General features: G+C 28.8%; 1 protein-coding gene across 5 annotated transcripts in view; it reads right to left on the bottom strand.

Moving 5' to 3' along the window:
- Positions 1–705: 705 nt before the first annotated feature.
- The window catches only part of LOC129613890 (uncharacterized), a 72835-nt gene continuing 52047 nt past the window's right edge, over positions 706–21493 (bottom strand). For all 5 annotated transcript variants that reach the window (XM_055528200.1, XM_055528201.1, XM_055528202.1 and 2 more), the window contains 2 exons: positions 19002–19115; positions 706–1012 (listed from right to left, as the gene is read on the bottom strand). In XM_055528200.1, the coding sequence (XP_055384175.1) occupies positions 895–1012; positions 19002–19115 (232 nt within the window). In that variant the 3' untranslated portion in view covers positions 706–894. The remainder of the gene's footprint in view (positions 1013–19001; positions 19116–21493) is intronic.

Raw genomic sequence — 21493 nt, 5'->3', positions numbered from 1 at the left:
TTGACGTTAAAGAATTTGCGGTATACTTACTAAGAAAAATTGCCATGAAAGAATGTTCTCTTACAAGGTTTTGTTTATCTTCTTTTTTTACACTTACACTTAGACATAGACGACAACTTTTAACTGCCATTGCAATTTCTTACGATACGAGTACTCTTTTCCATGTCTTTTACATATCTCTGGAGCGTATTCATTTTGTTATAACCAAATGAAATACACTAAGGAGTTACCTACAATTAGGGCCTGATTGTCAATCTCGCTATTTCAGAAAGTGAGTAACTGTATAATGTAATTTTCGAGTGAGAAGAATTATTCTGATTGCGTATCTCGTTTTTTTTTAATTGTATACAAAAGTTTTTCGCTGTTTTTGAAAGTGAAACATTCAGTTTATGAATTCAGTTGAGAAAAAATGCAAAAATCCAATTAAAAAAATAAGTAATCTCATTGGAAAAGTGAAACATCCATTAGAAAATACTTATAATTTTGCTTTGAAACTGAATAAAAAGTGAGTAAAGAAGCGAGATGCACGATAAGGCTGTTATTAAAAAAATTCTTACGAAAAATTAGAGAGAATGAGTTTTTTACCAAAATAAATTACAGCAACCATAAAAATTTCACTAATTTCCTTTTATTTTAAAAATGAATCGCTAGTCAAAATAAGTTTTTGAGTTTTAAAAGCAATTAAAAACAGAAACTACATTTTAATTTAGTTACAAATAAAGATCACATGATCTAAGTTTATTTCAAATACAAGTTCAATTGTTATTAAACAACTTTTTATTTTTGTATGAATAAATAATTATTGCAATATTATGAAATGTGTAGAACAGAAACAGCAACGACTTTGGTTTTTTTACTAACGTCATAAGAATTCCTTGTACAGGTATGTTGTCCTTAATCAGATGATAGGGTTCTCTTCAAAATCGTTGTATAAATATTGCACACTGCTTGTCCAGTCTGACTAACTGATGACCGTCCAACTCGATTATATGGTACTGGACGTTTTCTCGCACTGAAAAAAAAAGAATTCAATTTTTTTTTTCAGATTTCATTAATATTCTATCTAATAAGAGATTTATTGATATTAAATAAAAAAAACTTGATAATTAGCAAATCTATAGATATATAAGTATATGTACATAGGTTGTCGCAAAGTAATTCCCTATAGTTTTTAGGAAAAACATTGCTCGAATGAGGGATGAACCTGAATGTGTAACAGTAGTTTTTCATAAAAACATCCATATCAACTTCAAGATAGTTGAAGTTAGAATAATGTGTTGTATGGTTTTTCTTCTTAGTTAGTTAGACTCCGTGACTTCAATAATGCGCTTAATACGTAAACTTTACAAAGTATTACATTCCAAAAAGTTTAGTAAAAGCTGTTGACATTGTACACTTTTCCTAAATGCGCTCTATACGTAGTGGATACGCAAAATAAAAGTAAATTGGGTAACGAAAAAATTGAGCACGCTATTCTTATACATGTCACAAAAATATTGCCAGAAATAATCAACTAAATAAAATAGCATATATTTTCAGCAATAAAATGCTATTTATTAAGTTTTTTCCCAAAATGCAGCATAAAAATGCTATGTTTTTAATGAAGTTGTAACGTTTGTTGAAAATTAACAATTACACAGAGCTTTAAATTGAAATTTTCAACCAAATGCTAAAGTGCGTATTAATATTGTAAAAATTGTATTCCAAAATGTATCAAAAGCTGTAACAGTTTTTTGTACAATGGTAAAGGTATTGCAAGCTCTGAGACGGTAATACAATCGTATTAATACCTTAATAGTTTTTTTCCTTCTTCACTCCTAGGAGGAATATAGGTCTAGTGCATGATATCTATCATGCCCTAGTTTCTATAGTCTAGGTAGGTGACTAGCCTACCGTAGTTTTTTTTTATATTAAATATTTTTTTATATTAATTATTAATAATGTTTATTTTTCTTAGTCTTAGTATCGAATATTATGAATATTTATTAGTATTGCATATTAAGTTATATAATATTGAATATAATTTTTATAGTGACCTGACCGGGGCTTGAACCGGAGACCCTTCGGTTAAAGGGCCGGTGCCATAACCACTGCACCAATGGTCCAATACCTTAATATAAAAGTACTTAAACTTTTTATAAAGCATTATTAAAGTCACGGACTGTGTTTGATTAATAGCTGCTTAAAAATGACATTTTGAGAAGAAAGAACTGAAAATATTTCAAAAACGTTAAATTAAAAAAAAAACAGAAAAAAAAGTTGGCTATTTTTTTGATGTTCCACCTACATTCTCTACAATTTGGTCATATACAGAAGTACATAAATTTTTAAAGTTACACCTACCGTTTCTCAGGTTTTTTTTGATTGATATTCTTAAAACAAAATTTAAGTAGTAAAGTTATAACAAAATTTACGTTTTTATTAGTATGTTTCTTTGAAAATGTTACGTTTTTATAAAAATTGAATGTGTATTGTAGTCAACCTTCAAAGTCAACCAAAGATTAACAATTATTATTGAGATTGATGAAGATTGATGATATTCATCAAACTTAGGGAATCTACTAAAACTGCAAAATTTTTACGCAGAATATGCTATCTACTTTTTGTTAAACATTTTTGTCTGCAAAAATATATTAAGTTGGAGTCTACTTTGCTTGTTTTTGACTTAATCTAAGTGAATTTAGTACTTTCTTACTTTCGTTAAAAATCAGATTGTACCAAAATTAACAACTTCAAATTGATTGCAGATCTTTCATTTTGGTAGACGGGGTTTGATTAACGGAAATATAAATTTAAAACAAAAAATTGCTTTAACATAACTTTTTCGTGTAAAATGGGCTGCGAAGAGCGGTTTTAATGTTTTTTCGTATTATTTAACAGTGGAGTGGCAGTTCTTTAAGTTTTTAAACATAAAGTTCATCTTTGACAATAAATTCATAGAAAGATTGATAGAGATTGATGGCAATGTAAACGTAAATTCTCATCAATATTCATCTATCTAAATCATGATTGGCAATTTTTGATTCATATGTAAATGAAGTTATAAGTGTATCAACTTAGTTTTGTTGCTAATTCTATGTACATAATTCTATGTGTCATTGACTGCATCCAATTTTCATAAAGATTTATATATTTTTCTGCTTTATTCCCACATTGTTCCAATACTGCATTGTATTTGAATGAAATTTTTATGAGAGAGGGGTATAAAATAAAAGCGAAATAATTTGAAAAGTAGGCAGTTATTTAAACATAAAAAAAACAATACATATCTAACTATGTATAATTTTTTTTCTTTCATTTGTGTATTTCTGATCTAAAAGTTTATACAGCATTGAATATGTTCATAGTTCCCTGAAAAGTATCAGCGTTTCATTTTTTTCGAACTGTCAATTTTCTATATTTTCTTATCTATGTACATATATGTATTGGGAATGATTTTGAAAATATTTAGATGATTTTCACAATTTTACCTCTTTTTAAAATTTTGTTTTCTAAAAATACAATTTCTATATTATAAAAAAAAAAACAATATTTTTGTGTTGTTTCTCCGTTTGGTATTGCACTCTAGTTTAATGTGCAACCGGAAACAAAAAGAGAAAAACTTTTCTTTGTGTTACTAGATTCAAATGTTCACCCACTGCACTGATAAGTATAAGGCTGTTGCGTAGAGAGTGGAACTCTAATTTTCCTTTTATGGTTTTTAAAAAAAATTATTTTTTTTTAGTTTATATGAAGAAAAAAAAATATCACCGTCTTTTCATGTTTTAAGTCATTTACATCTTTTTAGATGTAACCTAAAAATATGTTTATACAAAATTTTAGAGTTTTATTTTGATGTTTGCAAAAAAAACAATTGTCAAAAGAAGGAAGTTTACATTCACAAAAATTTAAAAAAAATATATTTCCTGAAATTTATAGAAAATCAATTGATACAGGCCTTTCTTATTGCCATTTAAAAAGATATTGAGTTAAATTACGAAAAAAAAATCAAAATAAACGAAATCAAACTAAATCTTTACTGAAAACATGTTTAAGTCCAAGAAAATGTTGTATATTATAACAAAATATCTTAGAAATAACCTAGAATTATAACAAAATATGTATCTTCGACAAGTCAAAACGTTGAAATCTGCCGAAATAGGATATTTTGATAAAATCATAGGATGTCTAAATTTTTAAAACATTGTTATTTTGTTTATATGGTGCAAAATTATTCCAAGATTGAAAAAAATCATGGTATAGAAATAATAATTTGTTGCTACATTTTTATATATACATATAACTAATATCATTTAATCAATGAAATTAAAAATAAAAATAAAATTTTTAATTATTAAAAATCAACCACAATTATGCAAAAATTATTTTTGAAGTTTTAGTTAGGAGAGCCTAAAAAGGAACATTTAAAAGGTTTTAATTGTTCATTTTTCTTATAATATACGAAAATAAAAATTATTTTTAAAACGAACAGGACCAACTTTTTTAATAGTTTTTTGAAACTAAAGAAAAATATGCTTCTAATTAAGAAAAATTCTAATTAAGGAAAAACATACAAATTATGTATATAGAAGTTGAGCCGATTTAAGAAGTTCAATTTTTTTTAATGCGGTGGCCTTATACTTATTAGGACAGTGGTTCACCTCAAAAATATTTGGATTCAAATAAGAAGATAGAAATTTCATAACTATAAAGTCACAAATTTAGTACATGTTAAAGAGGAACGAAACAGTATGAAAATTCGAGTAATGAAGGAAGAACACAACTACTATGGGCATGCAGATTGCGTAACATCATAAAAAATTAGAGAAAATACAATACATACGTATACATATGCATATTTTTTAGTCAAAATTATAGTTAGCGTTTGGAGTTGGTTGTATATAAAATACGTTGGTTTCTGAGTTTTATAAATTTTTTTCATAGAAAAAAAATAATTTATAAATAAAAAAATAATTTATTCAAAAAAAAATGTAATTCCGCCAAAACTCTATTCACCATTTAGCATATAAGATATTTAAATAAACGCAATACTGCAAAACTATAACTGCAGAATACAGTGATCTAAAAACATAACGTGGTGAATATGCAATATATTTTTAACTATTCTATAAAACCAAAATAGTTCACATGGTTTAACTATATATGTATTTCGCTATACTGCGAAAAATCAATCATGTCTATGAATGTCTTATACCGCATTTTTTGCTTTAATACATCCTGGCGAAAAAGAGTGAAACGTCAAAAAATAAACGAAAACTAAACCTAAATAAAAAGTTGTATTCAACACTTAAAGAAATTTTATTTTGTAAATAATAAATTTTACGATATTATTAGAAGTGAAGTTTTATATGTTTGTAAATAGTTTTAAAGTATATTACATTGCAAAGAATTGCTTCAGTTGGCAGAAAGAAGAAATGAAATATATACTACAATTTTTCAAGAGATCCAAAAATGAGGAAAAAATGAATCAGTATTTGCTGGAAAGAAAATATCAAATTTATCAATATATAACAAAAATATATGGAAATAACAGTAAATAATATAAAATAAAAATTATTTGCATTTAATACTACTTTCAGTTTAAAAAATAGGACTTTCGGTAAGGAAAAATTTATTTTTCTCAAATCATTAATAAATTTTGAACATTTTGTTATAGAGTTTAAGTTGAAAACAGAATAAGAACGACTTTTCGCGGCGAAAGATCAGAAATCATATATTTATATATCGCGGCTCAGAGAAGTGTTTTCATAATATTTTTATTATGTTAATTTTTATAGGGGACAACTTGAAACGACTAATTTTTTATAATAAATATAAAATTACAAAAGCAGTATAACAATAATTAAAACCTAAAATCTAATAATTACAAATGTAAATTTTAACTTAAAATCTAAAAAACCTATATTAACTTTATTTTATGTCGTGGAGGGCAAATGTTGGTGATAGGCCCAGAGCCGAATGCATTCTCAACATAAATGCTTAGAAAGGAATACTGTATGGAGCAATTCTGCCAATAAATCCAAATCTCACTTCCTCGAAGGTAGGGAACATAGTTCTCTGCCGGGTGTCTCTTGGTAACGCACTTTTGTGTGGCTAACGAGCTTTCCAGTTGAAATAGACGGACATCGTTCGCCATCTTCCGAAAAATCTGGGCGCGTTTGTACTCACAGTGAGCAGCGAGTTGGTCGGCGTCTGTACTCCACAGGAGCCACCGAATACTAGAAGGAGAGGGAAAACTTCACAATAAAGAGTACGAATGAATATGATGCAATGAATAAAACAAAAGTTATTAGTACCCTAGGTGGTAATCCAGATTTTTTGGAGAATCCGTCCTCTTTGGAGACCGATCCCGTGGATTCTGGGGCGGATCAATTAGATCATCGAGAGAGAGCATCAGCATCAACGGAAGGACAACGGTCCTCATCAAAAACAACAGGGAACAGCATTTTATAAGTAGTAAGAGATTTACAAGAATGAACAACAGGACAAAAAAGCCGAGGATGTGGTAGCCAGGTCGTCTACGTCCACTCCTGGTGCCATAAAAATACAACAACCGGGAACACCGACTTTCACATCATCCTCGATCCCCACAAAGTCAAGAAAACAGCAACAGACAAAGGAAACCTCTATGGAAATAGACAGAGAAATAATTCAAAAGAAACAGTCTAAAAAATTAAGGACTTAAAAATGCTTTGGCAAGAGCTCAAAAGAGAAATAAGTGAACTTAGATCTGCAGTGATCTTAGAAACAAACTAAGTAGCCTCTCAAAAGAAACAGAAAATATACCAAAAGAATACTTCACAGATGAATTGCCCAAAGAAATCGAATGGAAAATTTAAAAGAATATAAGAAAGAAAAGGAAAGCAGAACTGAGCTTGATAAGAGAGCGAAACATAAGCCTTCACCAGTAGTTTTAAGTAACATAAACGATTACAACACAGTGAAAAGTGTTCAAAAGGAAAAAAATATCCGCTACGAGGTGAAAGGTTTAAACAGCAAATAGTTTAAGATAAATGTGGTTAAAGAAACAGTTTACAAAAATCTCACTAAAGCAATAAATGAAAGGAAATACGAATGACATACATACGAAAACAAACATACAAGGTCAATTAAAATGGTTGCAAGAAGTGTTCAACCATCGTGTCTGCTAGAAGATATTGTGGAAGAACTAAAGAAAAGGAACTTTAAAATACACGCAGCATCTAATATTGCTAAAAAAATTAGAGGAGATGATAAAAGGAAATTAATCTTATCCACTATTCCTGCTTTTTTTCGACAATGGGGGAGAAACGAAAAAATTTATAATATCACATATATTCAAAATACGAAGTTCAAATAGAGACTTTTAAAAAAACAGAGTTGTAAAAGATGTCAACGCTATGGCCATACTAAAAGTTTTGCAGCAGAGAAGTTACATGTGCAAAATGTGCAGGAAATCACCCGACAGCTTCCTGCACAGAGCCAAAATCAGTTGCACCAAAATGTGCAAATTGCAAAGAATCTCATTCTTCCAATTACAGAGGATGTGTAGTAGCCAAGGATCTAGAAAGAATAAGAAAAATGAGGAAAGATATAAAATTGAAAAGTCAGCTGACAGCATTCACATCAGCGAAAATAATAAGTGGTGTAACATACTCCGATATCACTGCACAAAAGGTGAGCCAGTCCCCGATTGATACCAAAGCAACTCCTAGAGTGAGCATCCTAACTTAGAACGCCAACGGTATTCTCAATAAAAAATTAGAATTATAAACTATATTAAAGTTAAAAAATATAAATACATGTCTTGTGTCAGAATGCCATAATTGCAAAAAAATGAAAATTAATGGTTACAAAATCTATTTGGCAATGCACTTCGAAAATCCATTGCAATGTGGTAGTGCAGTTATCATTTAGGAAGAAATCCAGCACTTCGAAATTTGCAAGGTTGAATATGAGCAAATACAACTGAGTGTAACAAAGGTAATATCAACAAAACAAAACCTTCAGGTAGAAGCCATGTATTACCCACCTTATTATTCCATAAAAAAACAAATTCTCAAGGAAGTGGTTTAACTGTTAGGGGACAGATTTATTCCTGCAGGCGATTTCAATGCAAAGTACAGCGACTACTAGCCGACCTACTAGCCCACAAATCTTGACAAAACACCTGATCTTTTGGATATACTTTATAACAAAATTGATAAAGATTGGCAGAAAATTTCGCCTCTGTCTAGGACAGCTATGAGAAGGTATTGAAAAAAGGAAAGACACCTTCTCTCTAACGCAACTGCGGACTGGGCGAGTTTTAAGCTAAACTTAGAAGCAAGAATAGACCCAAATGCAGTACTGGATACAGAAAAAGATTTGGAAGCAGCCGTAAAAAAATTCACGAAAGATATACAAAATGCAGCATGGGAAAGCACAAAATCCAGCTAAAAAGAATATATTAAATAATAGATCAAAAACCTTAAGAAGATTAATCAAAGATATGAAAGAAGAGCCTGTTCAGAAATATTTACAAAGTTTAACTGCTACGAAAGAAACAAAATACTGGCTGTAGAAAGCAATAAGCAAATTGAAAAGACCAATAGAATACTCGGCGCCAATCAGGAAAAGGGTTGGAACTTGGGCGCGTAGCGATAAGGAAAAGGCAAAAACATTTGCTGATCATCTGTATGATGCATTTACACCGAACAATATCGAATCTTATATCAAATTGAGCGATCAACTCATATTCCTGACGGGCATAATATAGCATTCTTCAACAAAAAAGAAATATCATAGGAAATAAAAGCTCTACGGGCGAAGGAAAGCTCGAGATTTGATTTAATCACCGCCGAAATATTGAAGCAATTACCTAAAAAAGCGATATCATTCTTTCCTAAAATAATGAATGCTTTAGTCAAGCTGAGGCGTTTTCCAGCAACTTGGAAAATAGTTGAGAAAATTATGATACAAAAGTTGGGAAAGCACCTTACCGAAACGACATCATACAGACCAATTTCGTTACTTCCAGTTATTTCAAAGTTGTTTGAAGAACCATTCCTAAGAAGATTTCATCCTGTTATTGAAAATGGCAGTATAATTCCAGCGCATCAGTTCAGGTTCAAGAAGCAACTCTGAACGATAGAACTAGTTCATCGAATAACGGATATTATTGAATAAGCTCTAAAAGGAAAATGTATTAGTTCCCTAGTGTTTCTTGATGTGGAGCAAGCATTCGATAAAGTATGGCATGAAGGTCTTGTTTACAAATTGCATAGGATTTTACCAAAAAACTTGCAAATCTACAAATCTACAAAAAAACTTCCTTGAAATAATAGAAATAATACTTGGCAGAAAGAGTCTTTTACATCAAGCAAGGAAAAGATAGATCTGAGTTGAAAAACATACAAGCAGGTGTGCCTCAAGGTAGTATCTTAGGACCAGTTTCGTATCTGCTCTTTACCAGTAATATCCCGGAGATGGTTGATATAAAGATGGCGGATGACAGAGCAGTTCTGCGTATAAACTACAAAGGGCCAATAGGCTTTCCCAATGGTGTAAGAGTTGGAAAATCAAAGTAAATGAATCCAAATCTTCACACGTTAACTTTACTAACAAAAAAGTAGAAAAACCTCTTCGGATTTCAATAAATAACGTTACTATTCCACATGAAAATTCAGCTAAATATTAAGGAATGATACTAAATGCGAAATTGAGATGGAAGGAGCATGTCAAGAAAGAGAGGGCTGAAATGGAACTGAAGTATGCAGAGCTAAATTGGCTAATTGGCAGTAAACCTTCGCTCTCCAAGCACAACAAAATTTTGATCTACAATCAAATACTAAAACCGATCTGGGCTTACGGTATTGAGATATGGGGTTGTGCAAAGAAACTTCATATTCAAACTATTCAAACGTTTATTTATTGGGGTGCGGGTCTAAATACTGTGCCATTTTAAGGTCACTACAATCTTCAATCGTTATTTGAACTAAAACTACTCATTAGACTAACCTACTCATAAAACTACTCATTAGATGGGAGGGGGGGGCGAGTGCAGATGTAATCGTTTTCGAGCTAAATAAATGTTTATAACCTCAGAACTATACAACATAGAGTTATCGTTAGGAGCTCGTTTTACAGGCGTTTGATTATTCTTACAACTAACTTGATTTCAGGCATGGTTTTCGAAATACAGCTCGTCCAAGTCTGAATTTTTGTTTTTTATTTTTGAAATTTTTTTTTACAAAACTCGAAATTTCTCTAAAACTTTTGTTATTTTTTTTTGTTTGTTTTTTTTCGATGCGATACAATTGGATCTAAAAGTTAACCCATTTAACATTTTCCTTATCTCTCATAGTCAGTAAAACGTGTTAAATGTGTTCAAAAAACATGAGAAAATACCTAACAAACGGAGTGTACTCACTTTAGTCAACAAAATGACATATTGGGTAGGCTTCAGATATAATGTTATTAGAAATGTAAGTGTTAATGCTGAATTGCAGACTGGAGGTCAACTAGATTCTGAAGTGGAGGCTTTACTCAAATTGATGTAGAAGGTCGCCTGGAAAGATATAAGATTCTCTGAACTCAAACCTGTATCAGGTAATTATCTTAATCTCCCCACTGAAAAAAGCAGATGGATCATGGGATAAAGCTGAACTGTTTGAATTTTAGTGCTATTGTTTAGCAAAAGATTTTGATATAGAAAGAAATCACTATCGCTTTATTTTTAAAGAAATTTGCTAAGCGATACAGTCGCTTAAACCTAATACGGTCTTAAGTTTGATATCATTACTGCTGAGATATTAAGAAAATTGCCGAAAAAATTGACAAATGCGGCTGTTAACCTGAGGTATGTTCCTGGTGCTTGGAAACGGAAGTTATTATGATACGAAAGCCTACATTTTGCAGTGGGATCTAATGTTGAAGGATCAACAAAAACATGAAAAATTACATGGAAAATAAGACTAAATGAAAATAAATCTGTACACGTAAATTCCACAAAATTTAGTAACCCACCACAATTGAGTTTGAATGGTGCTAAAGTACCAATCCAAAACACACCGAAATATCAAGGTATGACTGTGGATGTTAAACGTGGATGGAGGGAACATGTAAGGGAGAAAAGAATCAAAATAAAAAACAAGCATAGAGAAAACTATGCTTTGAAAACTATCTTGGTGGCAGGCTTGGATTGTCAACATATAAGTTGTTGATACATAACCAAATGATAAAGCCTATAAGGTCCTTCATAATTGGATTGTCGCTCCCTGGTATGCGTGCAATGGTGGTATTCATTCGGATCTGTGTGTTCCCTAACTAAGTGAGGAAATAAGGGAGTGAGCCATGAATTATAGAACCCGTTTAGAACAGAATGTAAATGTCGAGTCCTCTCGCCTTATAGGCGTTTCCTAGAAGGAACTTGCCTAGAGTGCTGTGATAGCACTTCTGCAAAACGATTGAGCAAAACTAAAGGTTAGTCAATTTGACTAGTTTCAGGAGTTCATGACCATCCAAATGTGCTTTGGGTTGGTTGAAGGTCCTCCACTATTGAAAGGTTTAACGACGTCTGGGTCCGCCTATCTTTGTCTTTCGATGATTTTTAACACCTGCATTAAACAAAAAAAAATTCTCTCAGATATGCCCCAAAATAATATGAAAAAACCTCGAAAATATATTTGAAAAAAATTATAGTAAAAATGTTGAGTTGAAATTTGAATTTTGTGATATGGTGCTCAGTCGACTACAAATATCATTTCAATATAAAAAGTTGTAGTAAATTTTTATTATAATATGTATATTAATATATATTATAATAAAAATAGTATATTAATATATATTATTATAATATATTAATATATATTAATATAATATTATTTTATATTATAATATTATTTTTAATTTTATTTTATATATAAAGGATTTTAGTAAATTTTTTTTTAAGAAACTTGAAGTAAAAATCGGCGAACATCATAATTTAAAAAAAAAATTATTCAAAAAGTAATTCAAACAAAAAAATAAAGGACCTGGTGGCCTACTATGTAGTACTATTTTCGCTAAATGATTTGCACATATAAAATTCAACACTATGTAAATCGAATATCAGTATGTTAGCATTAGTGATATTACTATTAGTGCCTTTCGCATACTTTTTATTCATTTGCCATTTTGTTTATGAATCTTATTGCGAAAGTCTAAGTTTTTAAAAAAATAAAACTAAAAAAAGTAAGTGTTACATTCATTTTGCTTTATTAAATTAAAAAAACCTTGCATTTCAAATTTTCTGCATTTAACAACATTTTGGTAATTAATAATTATAGTTATTTTAGGTCAAAATAAAATGCAAAACCGTTCCAGTTTATGATTTAAATTCATGTACTATGCCAAATTTTTTTCGCTTCTTTTTTCTCGACATTGCTCCTTTCATTTTTATGAGATTTAACTTTTTATCTATAGCCTTACAAATTTTGACTATAATAAGTGAAAAGGTTTCCTGAGCAAAAGCAATATTTAAACTTCTTAAAAGTTGTTCTTTTTTAAATGAACAGTAAGCGCCTCATTAATATATGTACATTTAAATGCACAACTATTTTAAAATTCTTCAAAAGTTTTCTTTGAAAAACTGTCAGAAATATCAAAAAAATTTTAGAAAATGCTGGCAGTTTAAATTTTTTGCGACGCGATTTGTTACATAGTACAAAACCACTTGTATAGTAGGTTACCAGGCTAGTCATGTTTCGTTCGCGAACGAACTAATCTTAAAGAACGAATCACTTCACTGAACTTAGCTGATTAGTTCACTTCTTTTCACTAAGAATTTCAATTCAATTCCATTAGTAATTGATATACATTTTATATTTTTCCTTATTTCTTTCTGTATTAATATTACTCAATACAAATAAAATTAAACGACATACTAAATAACGAATATGCAATATGTACTTATAAAAACGAACCACAAACTCCAATATGGAATATTGATAAAAGTGAAAAGAGAAGTTAAATAAATGAAATACTATACATACAAAAGTGACCGAATCAATTGTCAATATAAACACAATGCAAGTAAAATTGAGCGATATACTAAATCCAATACTCGTTAAAACGAACGACAAACTCCAATATGGAATATTGATAAAAGCGAACGAGAAGTGAAATAAATGAAATACTATACACACAAAAGTGGCCGAATCAGTTATCAAAATAAATACAATACTAGTAAAATTGAACGATGTACTAAATCCAATACTCATAAAAACGAAAGACATACTCCTATATGCAATAGTGATAAAAGCAAAACACAAGTAAAATAAATAAAATAGTATACACACAAAAGAGACCGAATCAGTTGCCAATATAAATAAAATGAGGGTAATGCTAAATGATATACTGAATCCAAACCCAATAAAAACGAACGAGACCTGAAGTAAATGAAATTTTATTCTATACAAATAAAAGTGACCGAATCAGTTGCCTTACCAATGTAATATACAAAACAAATAAAAGTATTTTATAAAACTAGACATGAAGTTCAAATGAAATTCAAACAAATAAAATTGAACAATATACTAAATAACCTTTGGTTATATGCAATACAAAGAAAAACTAACGAAAACTGATCAAATATAAATAAAATTGAACGATTCAAGTCACACGTGGTTATTGCCTAATATAAATGCAATACAAATGAAAGTGACCAAATTAAAAATCTACCTAAATTAGAAAATTGAAAGATTAGACTTGTTGATTCAAATTGAAAGCTACATGTATAAATTAAAAAAAGGAAGGAACCCTTCAATTTTATGCATAAAATATTTAAAAACACGGTAATAATTACAATCGCTTTTTTGCCTAAATATTTTAAATAAAAGAAAAAACTAAAAAAGAAATTAATCATTATAAGTTAACATTCTAACCTATTAAGGACTAACCTATTATGTGTAGACACTCACTCATAGATATTTGTTTTTTATGAGCAAAATAAATTTTTTACAAATCGAAAAGATTTCTTATTAAAAGTAGCTAACAAAATTTAAAAAAGTTTAAACTTTAAATGGTTTGTAAAGTAGCAATTTTCTAAATGAAATATGTATTTGTACCAGTAAAGAAGATCCACTTCTGTTAAAGGTAAAGACTTTTTTATTTCACTTGAATACAAAATGCAGCAATTATGGATTGATGGTAAAACATTTAGTCTACTAGTAAAAACTAATAATAATTTAAAGGTTTTTAAAATTAATGAATTTACAAAATAAATAAAAAAATACGAAGAATGGTATTATTGAGGGTGTTCGGTTTCTAAGTACTCTCCTAGAAATCAGGACATTGAGGAGGTAAAACTTTTTTATGCAAATATCTTCACTTGACAGCTCACGATCCTCTGAGACAAAAATAAAAGTTCGGTCATCTAACATTTGTTTAGGGGTTTTTATGGCACAAATCCTTTACTTTCTATGCTTGTAAAATTAGCAAATTTATTGTATTTGGGCATAATAGCATGTGTTTTTAATGCATCTCTTGACTCTGAAGAGCTACTACTTTGAACAAAACTACTCTTCCCGGAAAAACTAAAGTAAAAAGCGAAATAATACTAAATACAACTGTTTTGTAGAATATTTGACGGTGTAGAACTTTTGTAAACAAACGGACAGATATATAAGGAGTTATAGACAAATTTTTTTTAATTTTTGAAAATGCGTCGAAATCAAATTCATTACTATAAAGGGGTAAAACTAATTTTATTTTTCATCTTTAATTTCACTTTCATGTAACATTCTTTTATACAATAAGAGAGGTGATATGGTAGCAACAGATTTCGCATGTCGAGCTGATTAAAGCGAACTTCTTCATGGCAGGAAAGCGTAATTAAATTATACCGATTTTGATGAAATATTATGTCATTTATTTGATGATGGGATATGTCCAACATCGTGAACTGAGGTATTTTACGGCCTGCCTGATTTCACATTCTTTATCATTCTTGAAATATGTATTTGGGTAACAGGTTAATTTGAAATCTTATACATAAGCTACGTCTGATTAGCATTAGAATAAACCTAACTTTCGGGAGAAATCAGATTTCAGCAATTTAAACACATGTAGTTTTGTTTTAAATAAACAAGGGAAATATTGAAGAGTTAATCCGGTAATATGTTAAATATTTCGTAAAAATTTTAAGTTTAAAAAACAATTCCAACTGACGTTTACTGAGAAAAGTAATCCAAAACATAAAAGTGAAAACTTTGTATTTCTTTTAAAATATATTGTTTAGATAACATAAATTTATATTAATGCGATATACATATGTATAAGCTTCAGTAAAACTTTATTTTGAGACGATTTGGATGTGAAACAAACTCCTTAGTTTCTGAAAAATGTATTGCGAATACTGCTCAGCAGAACGGTTTATTCTGAGTCCAAAGTAAATTGCAAATGTTGTAATAGCACAAAGATCAGGAAATAATTTGGCTATCATGAACAATTATAATTAAATATTGCATAGCTGGTATAGTTACCCCTACAAGATGTAGTACCATTTTGTAAATAGCGGTTACAAAGCTTCTTGCTTTAGGCAAAAACCTACCTAATGCCTTTTGTCCCATATCTTTTTTGAAGTATCCGTACTTTTTGACACCTGAGAAGTAGCTATATATATATAATGCAAAATAGGATAGTTTTTGAAGAGTTATACGAAATATGAATAAAATATAGAATTATAAAGGGAAATTCAAGGCGCTGCGTAGCCTGGGTAGAGTGGTAGCCTGATAACCATAAGGTTATTAGATCGATGCTTGCCTGGATATTGTTGTATTTTTCTTTTTCTTGGATTATTTTAATTTTTTTTTTTTATTTTCTTTAAATTTTGTGTTTTATTTTTTTTTAATATATAACAGATAAATATAATTAAAAAAGTTTAAGAAAAATTTTCAAAAAAATACTGTTATAACAGTTTGGAAAAATCTTAAATACATAAGCATGCATGTATATTTTTTTAGAGTTTCCTAACGACTTTTTTGTAAGCTTCCTATATGAATTGAATATTATTCAAAACTGTGGCTAAATCATGGAGGTAAACATACAGAAATAAATTTTTCAAATAAAGAAAAGGTTTAGGCATAAACAAAATAATATTTTTATTCAAATATATGTACAATGTACATATGTATGTATTAGAATTGAACATTTTAAAATTTTTCGTTCGCAAAATAAGAAATAAAATTTTGAGTACAAACATACATAATTATGAATTTACACCTACTTTTTTAAAGTTTCTAACGAAACTTAATATTCAAAACTGTGATGAACTTATAGAATTAAATTTTTCAAATAAAGAAAAGGTTTAGGCAAAAATAAAATAATAATTTTATTTAAATATATGTATGTACATATGAATGTATTAGAATTTAGCATTTTAGAGTTTTTCGCTCGAACAATAAAAATGAAATTTTAAGTGCATCTATGTAAATAAATTGTGTCTGTATATTTTTTTAAAGTTTGCTGGCTAAGCATAATATTTAAAACAATAACAAATGGAGTATTAGTAAACAGATGCCACAAAACATCTGATGTCTTTGATAGAAGCTGACATTTATTTATGCTTATTCCGATTTTTCAAACTAAAAATATGTGCATCATTTTCAAATATTATTTATTTCTTTGTTTGTGATTCTAATAATATAAAATATAAAAGAATAACGTGCTTTTGTTACAAAAAAATTTTTCAGAAATTCTTAAAATAGGGCTATTTCGAGGCTAAAAAGTTCCAATGTCAGATTTTTCTTTGCCTTTTGTGCCATGTCTGTAGCTTTTCTAGAAGTACCCATACTTTTTGACACCTGAGAAGTAGCTATGTATATATACATAATTATCAAAAATTTTTGCTTTGAACTTGGATCATGTGACTTTGCTAGTTTTATGTTTTATTTGCAAAATAGATTTCACGGTAATAAACCGGTCCCCCCTCAATTTTCAAGCATCATGGGTGTTTTTCAAATTTTAACGGTTTATAGATGTCAATAAATTTTTTATTTTCTTTTAATTTCTGTCTTACTTACTCTCGTTTCGAGTTTCTTTCCCAAAGATTGAAAAACTTGACCTTCTTCAACAACAATCAAGATAGAAAGATATAATTTTGTCAGAAATTGAACTGTAAAATATAATTTTTCTTTTTATGTATGATTTAAAATTTTAACGTACCACGAACGGTCCCTTCGCAATTATCGTTCATAAAGTTACTATGATCAAACTAAAATCACTTATAAATTATATTAACGCAGAAAAGTCGGGAACTGCTTTTTCTATTATAAACAAGTGTAAACTAAGAGGATTTTTATAAATTTAGATATGCTCTTAAAGTTTTAACTTAAATTTTAAAAAAAATTTTTTTCATCAGTATTGATCTACAGGAACTCCATGTCAATGCTTTTATAATATAAAGTGTTAAATTATATTATAATAATTATAAAGTTGGATCAAACCAATGATTTGTAAAGTTGCACTTTTCTCTTCCACGAATGAAAATATAATCCAGCTATTAACATACGTACAAGTTAATTCAAATTAATTTTATTTATGTACAGCCCTATCACGAGTTCCATTCGTAGTTAAAATACGTAATAAAATTCTCCTCCCAATATTTGTAATAGAGTAATCATAAATTACGTTCGTAGTAAAAATACAAAAGTCTACGAAAGAAATAATTACACGTAACAAGCAATTTAAAGAGAACGGTCATTTTAAGTTTTCAAGTATTGATTTTTTTTAGGTTTTTCAAATATTTGTTTTTAGTTTGAGTTTGAGTTCCTATAACACAACTACAATACAGGGTAATTAATTCATATTATGAATTAATTATATTAAACTCCGTTTTATAAAAGCATTCTCTTTATGAAAGTAGTGTGCTCAAATAGCAACAAAAAACATAAATAAACATTTGATTTGACAGTTTAAATAAAATACTGATTACGAAAGGAATTTGTGATCATTCAAAAATCTACGTCGTAGCTAAGTTCGCAATTCGTAGAATTCTACGAGTGGAATTCATCCAAAGGTTGAATAAATTTAAGATGATGTAAAATAAAATTGACAGAGCTATTAGCATAATAGTTGAATTTAAGATTTAATTGTGTTAGTTAAGAAAAACAATTATATTTTTTGCAGGCATCACATTTACCGTTAGCTTTCTGCATTTACAGAAATTTGAAAAAGGTTGCAGTTTCGGAAATATAAGATGTCAAAAATTCAAGAGGCGATAACTTAAGGGGTGGAGATGGAAAAAAATTTTCTGCTTAAATTTCAGTCCTACGACTTACGGTCTAGAAGAGAAACGAAAACAAAACTTCCAAAAAAGCAGGTTTTAGTTAACGGTTAATTTTAACAACCAATTTACTTTCTTAGTATTTAATTTTGTTGTGCAGCGGTAAAAAAAGCCCGATTTTACTTTTTTCCATTAACAAAATTTGGAAAATGTTTATTCTACGGAAGTAGGTTTCTAATGAAGTACATTTCAGCTTTCTATCTTCAAGAGTGTATAAGTTTTGGGACTGATGGAGTGAAACTAAAAAGCGCCTTTTTTCATTTTTTTTTTCTGAAAAAGTGGCAAAAATAAAAAATCTATTCAAAATATAAAAAAGCTATCATAAATAAAGGAAATTAAAGTAAAACAAAAGAAGTTGTGAAATTTTATTGGTAATCATTATAAAAGAAAGTATTAAAAAAAATTAAAAAGAAATTAACTAATGAATAGTGCACAATGGAATTAAACTTAAAATATATTTATTATGTTTCTATGTATAAAAATTACTTGATAATAAAACTCTAATAAATTAATATAAATTAATTTCTAAACATTATATTAAAATTAAAAATATAACAACTGAAAAAATATAAATAAAGTAAACTACAATTAAATATTACGAAATCTTTTTACATACATACATACATCCTAAATAGATTTCATAGCTGAGCAACTTTAATAAAATACTTTGAAATATAATAACTATAAAAATTTGGTAAAGTAGTTATTTATATTTAACCTTGTTATTCTTCTTCTTTCCAAAAAACTAGGTGAACCGCGCCGACGTGGAATTGAAGGTGATCTTGAGTGATTTCTACTACGACTTCTTGACCGAGATAAACTGCTGGAACATCTGAAATGCAGTACAAAAAAACAGATAAAATCAAATTTCACATATAATTGTCTTTTTTTTTGAGAATATAAATGAATAGTTTGTGTTTGTATCACTTTACTTATGCACATTTAGGTTAGAAACATTTAGGTTAGGTTGTTTTTTGGAAATACAAGCATTCGAATTTTAGAAGAACTGCAATTTCCCTGATATTTCATTTGTTAACCTTTTTTTGTCCCGACAATTTTTCATGAAACTTTTTTGAAACTTCCATAATGATTTTTACAGAATTTAAGGTAGTTTCTTAAGCTTTAATTTAAGTCATTAAAATTTAATTTCTTTTTCGGTATACGACATATAGCAAAAGAAACCATTTGAAATTCAAAATTTTAAAGACTTTAATAAAAAGTTTAATTCGAAAAATTATCACTATTTTTGATTTGCCGCAAATTAAGTACAATCTAGAATAGAACTGGGTTATCAAAGATACCTTCAGTGATATATGCAAGATAGGGATGAGTTATCAAAGTATGAAGAAATAACATCAGTAACATGATCAACCGGGACCTATTTGATCATCTTTGAAACAGACAATCCCGAGAACAAAGAAATTCCAAATTGGATGACAAAATGATCTTGTTATCATTTTGAAAAAAAAATGAGCCTCATTCTAGTTGTTGAAGTAGAGCGACAATTGTCGTTACGACTTGAATTTGATATTCTAAGCGACGATCGCAGTGACAATCGTCGGGGAATAGCGGGAAAATGTGTTTCAGCCATATTCCAGTTGTCGTTTTGATGCGAGATATGTCGTAGTGAAACGACGTTTTTTGTCGAAAAGTATTTACAAGTGACAAGAAAGAAGGATTTACCAAAAATGCAAGTTAAAACAAAACAATTTAACAAAATCATAAAAAAATTAATTTTATATATAAATCAAGTCATAAGATATATAATTAAATTTTGGTTTTTACCGTGAAAGTATTTATAAATTTGAAGAATTGGAAATTTCATGACAGGGCACGCTTTTTACGGGTACTCGTTTTTTCCTCGAATATATTCAGTAAATATACAAAGGCCTCCTTTGGAAGTCTGTAATAGTTTATATATCTGTGAATAAAATAAAACGTTTGGAACTAATTTACTAGAAAAAATTTGGCAAATCCAATGGATTAGAGCCGTCGCTAATCTTAAATCTTTCAATCCTCAATTGTTGTTTTTTTTTTTTAATTTCATCTCTACAGGAATGAGATGAATTCGTAAACTATAATGCAAATTACTTTTTTTACTATTTAAAAATATAAATATATATACTGAAAATTTTTTGTAGTTTGAACTTTACTCGCCGAAATTTCTTTTTAAAATGTATCAATTTCACTTTAAACGTTTCATTTTCGATTATTTCTCGCACTCACGTCACTCGACAACCAGAATACCCCATTTCAAATGATGTGACAGCGACAACGACAAATGTCACGTAAGTGACGCGACAACTAGAATAAGTCTCAATGTTTTGTTAGAAAAAACGAAATATGTATGTACATATTAAAATTTATCAATTAAATATTATTTTATATTTAGTTAAAATTGTTGTAAAACTATTTCAATTTTTTGGAGATGCTTTTAAAGTACGCGGAGAGAAGTGAAAGAAGAATTTTGAGGATATTGTTTAAGAATTATTTCACCGTCACTAAAAAATGAGAAGTATGAGTATAATCGGAAAGTAATCAAAAATATGCATCAATCCAACGTCGATACAAAAAAATGTTGCTGATGCCATCGGTGTAGCATCAGCAACATTTTTTTGTTGCTGTAAAGCGTGTATCAAAAATGTCAAAATAATATTGCATCTTGCTGATGCAATATTATTTTGATTTTTTTGGACGCTTTCTAAATCATAAATTTTTTGACGTTTATTTTGAAAAGATTTTGTTTAATTAAAATTATTAGCAAATGAAAATCTATTTAAAAAAAATTTTTAAATTCAATTAAATTTTGGTAATTTTAATATAATGGAATATTTAAAAATATTAATACTGTATGTAAAAAACGAATTAACTTTATTAGTTATTGAGTTAAAATAATAAATTATTTACTCCTCAGCTTTTGTGTTGATGCAAAACTTTGCATCAATACAAAATCAAAAAAAAAAAATTGATGCACCGTTGATTTAATATAATGCGTATACGATGCGTATTTTTGACATTTTTCGACACCAAATATTTAAAGTATTACCGTATTAATGCATTTTCATACATGATTTTTAGGTGATTACTGATCGATTACTTTACGATTATACCCTATGCATTCCGTATTGTCAAAAAGGAAGACTGGAAACCGTCTTCAATTATATTTAAACTCATAACTAAAATTCTTCTTTCGGGATACAAATTTTGGTT

This window comes from Condylostylus longicornis, unplaced genomic scaffold (genome assembly GCF_029603195.1).
Source record: "Condylostylus longicornis isolate FDR11 unplaced genomic scaffold, ASM2960319v2 ptg000094l, whole genome shotgun sequence".
Lineage (NCBI taxonomy): Eukaryota > Metazoa > Arthropoda > Insecta > Diptera > Dolichopodidae > Condylostylus > Condylostylus longicornis.
The sequence above is the reverse complement of the archived record's forward strand: the minus strand, read 5'-3'. Positions and strand labels throughout refer to the sequence as shown.